The sequence below is a fragment of the Melitaea cinxia genome, chromosome 23 (assembly GCF_905220565.1).
Source record: "Melitaea cinxia chromosome 23, ilMelCinx1.1, whole genome shotgun sequence".
Lineage (NCBI taxonomy): Eukaryota > Metazoa > Arthropoda > Insecta > Lepidoptera > Nymphalidae > Melitaea > Melitaea cinxia.
In genome coordinates this window covers 5,562,861-5,566,148 of record NC_059416.1, presented here as the reverse complement: position 1 = coordinate 5,566,148, position 3,288 = coordinate 5,562,861, and the positions used below count along the sequence as shown (strand labels likewise).

General features: G+C 33.0%; 1 protein-coding gene across 1 annotated transcript; it reads left to right on the top strand.

The window, feature by feature from the left end:
* Positions 1-1,939: 1,939 nt before the first annotated feature.
* On the top strand, positions 1,940-2,809 carry LOC123665073 (2-aminoethanethiol dioxygenase). Its single transcript, XM_045599420.1, has one exon. The coding sequence runs from the start codon at positions 1,940-1,942 to the stop codon at positions 2,807-2,809; it is 870 nt and encodes a 289-aa protein (XP_045455376.1).
* The last annotated feature ends 479 nt before the right edge of the window (positions 2,810-3,288 follow it).

The window sequence follows — 3,288 nt, the reverse complement described above, 5'->3', positions numbered from 1 at the left end:
GACTAATCTCGTAGTAACTTATTTATATTATTAATATGCAATTCCTAATACTAATTCATATCACTTTCCGAATTGTAATAAAGTTTTAACACAAAATAATATTTTGTGGCTTGTCTAACGCCGAGTTGCACGAAACAAAATTAAAATTTAAGTAGCGATTAAACTAATTTAATCACAAAAATTTCATACAATTCTTGCGATTAAATTAGTTTAATCACTACTTAAATTTTAATTTCTTTTCGTGCAACTCGGCGTAAGAGAAATACCTATAATTATGGTGTCACGGACTTTTTTGCAGATCTACTAAAGACTAACTTTTTGTATTATAATGTATTAACGGGTAAAACGGTAAAGTAATTGCATGGATTTAGGTATTGCATCTTTGACTTACAAAAACAAATTGTCTAACTAGCCAAAGGCAAGCCACGCTATACAAAAAAATAATGTAGCTTTTTTACTGATGATATAATTCTTAAAATCAGTTTAATAGTTCCACAGATTAAACACACAAAGCTGAATATTAATATTAGATTACATAAATAAATTTATATGTATTGCTATGACCCGTAGTTTCTTTCGCGGTGGCTTGACATTATTTATGTAATTATGATAACACTCTATTTATCTAATACTACCCGCGAAGACCCGGGGCGAGTAGCTTGTTTAACTTAACTTTAATTTGCCTAAAAGATTCAATCAAAATCGTAGTCCCAAAAAATTTACTTTAAAATAATTAAAATAAATAAACGCTTCACACTCAACGGCCCCCAGTAGGATTTTTTCCTGTGTCGGGGGTTCGGAAACACACACATTACACAAGCATAACGCCCAGACCACGACAAACATCTACATGGCTTATACAAATATCTGTCGTCAGCGGAGACCGAACCCGCGACCGCCAGCGCAACAGCCAGTACTGTGACCGCAGTGCTACCGCGTCGTCGAAAAAGTTAACTGAGGTAGAGCATAGCAGGATATATCCTGCTCAAAATTTGGAGCAGCTCGACTGGGGAAGTGTCTCGACCTTAAAGAAAATCACAGCTACATAATACTGCTCTCAAGCACTGATGTGTTCCTTTGGTGAGTAAGGTGACCAGACTCCTGGGGCAGATTGGGGTTAGGGTCGGCAACACGATTGTGATGCATCTGGTGTTGCGGGCGTCTATAAACTACGGGAATTGCTTACCATCAGGTGAGCCGTACGTTTGTTTGCCGACCTAATTGTATAAAAAAAGTAACTATATACATACAAACAACTGTCATCATAGAATTATTAATTTTCATCAAAAGTCTAAATCTAGCATTCTACACGTTTAAGTAGAAATAACAAAGTACTACGAAGTTTAAGTTATCCTAGTTCCCTAAAATCATTTCTAAGTTAGTGTTTATTATACTCTTTTTAACCGACTTCCAAAAAGGAGGAGGTTCTCAATTCGACTGTATTTTTTTTTATACTTCATAGGTGTAGTTATTTTACAAATAACGTACCGGATTATAATTAGTTGTGAAATTAATCTATTTATTGTTTTTACGAGTCACAGTTGTGCCAATAAAGCACAGATGATTGTTACGTTGGATGGAAATAGTGTTTTGATAGTGTTATTGAAAGCAGACGAGGAAAGAGTGAAACTACTAAAGTATTGATAGAAGTGACATCTATTGGCGAATGAAAAATGTATACAGAAACAGAAATTATTTTCTAGCGCCACCGTTCATTGTAATTTTTTTTTAAACTAAATAATAATATATTCAGAATATGTGTTGACATTTTATATAATTTAAATATTTCAATGAATTACTGTAATGATATTCATTTAATTTAAAAAAATACTTGAAGTATTTTGGACTACTTATTTACAACTAAAGACATTTGATTTTAGTAAAAGTATCCGATCATACGATAAAACGAAATGAAAGATAAGAAATAATGGTCGAGAAAATGACGTTTATCGACAGTTTTACTTTGTTGTCCTCCAGAATAATTTCTTCATACCTAACGAGAAAAAAATTATTGTGTGTTAGTGCTCGTAATATTCATATGGATAATAAAGATGAAGCAAAGTCAACTATGGAAATCGTTAACATCCCGCCTATTATTGCAACCTACCGGCAAGCCCTGCGTACTTTCGATGAGAAATTTAAACGCGATATTTCGACCAACTTGAATAAGTTAAAACTAATGATGGATAAATTGAAAGCCGATGATCTAGGTTTCGATCATACCCTGAATGATCCTAAAACCTGGAGTAAAGCGAAGAAAGCGCCTTGTACGTACATTGAAGTGTTTCAAAACAGTTTAGTGAATATGAGTATATTTGTGTTGAAACCCGGTTTTAAAATGCCTTTACACGATCATCCGCACATGCACGGACTCTTAAAAGTAATTTCTGGTGCTGTAAGAATAAGAAGTTTTACTGAATATCCCCTAAAAGAAATAGTGAGTACTATGGACTTCGCGTCTCGTGCGAAATACGAAGCGGCGCGAATCGCTCAGGGTATTCACAAACGGAGAAGATTATTCGCACAGGTATCGCAGGACAGTATATGCCAGGCTAACTCTGAGACTTGCATTCTTACTCCCACCACATCTAATTATCATGAAATTGAGGCTTTAAATATGCCCGCTGCATTTTTTGATATTCTTTCACCGCCTTATGACACGTTAATAGAGGAAGTAGGTCCGAGAAGGTGTAGATATTATTATGTAGCTAATGAAATTAGCACCAATGTTGTAGAATTACAAGAAACTAATGTGCCAGAATGTTTTTATTGTGATCAAGCACCATACTTAGGGCCTATGCTTGTATAGTCATAGATTACTAGACTAAAGTGTAAAAAATAGAACTGTTAGATAATCTTTGAGTTACCAAGTGAGGTTGCTCCGATGATCTCCACTGTAAAAAGTAACATGCAACATTTAGTGCAAATAATTTTGTGCCTTTTAAATAATGATGCCAGTAAGTTGATTCTTATATAAAATACTTAGGTAGCATTTTGGTGATTCATACTGTCAAATCTCTTAAAATATAATCGAATATAAAAAATTACCAAATGATTATTAAAATCATGAATTTTGTAAACCTTTTTTTGTATATGAAGTTACTAGAGATTTAGAAATTTTAAAATATTTACAAAATAGAATAAAATTCGTAAAAAATTTTGTTGGAAAGGTTGTAGTTTTTGAGAAATGTGTGGATTAAATAAAAATAATAAATTTTAATTTTTTTTTTTTTTATTAATAAAAGCCAGTAAGCAAGGAACTGAACTGTTTTTTTTAAATGTTGTATT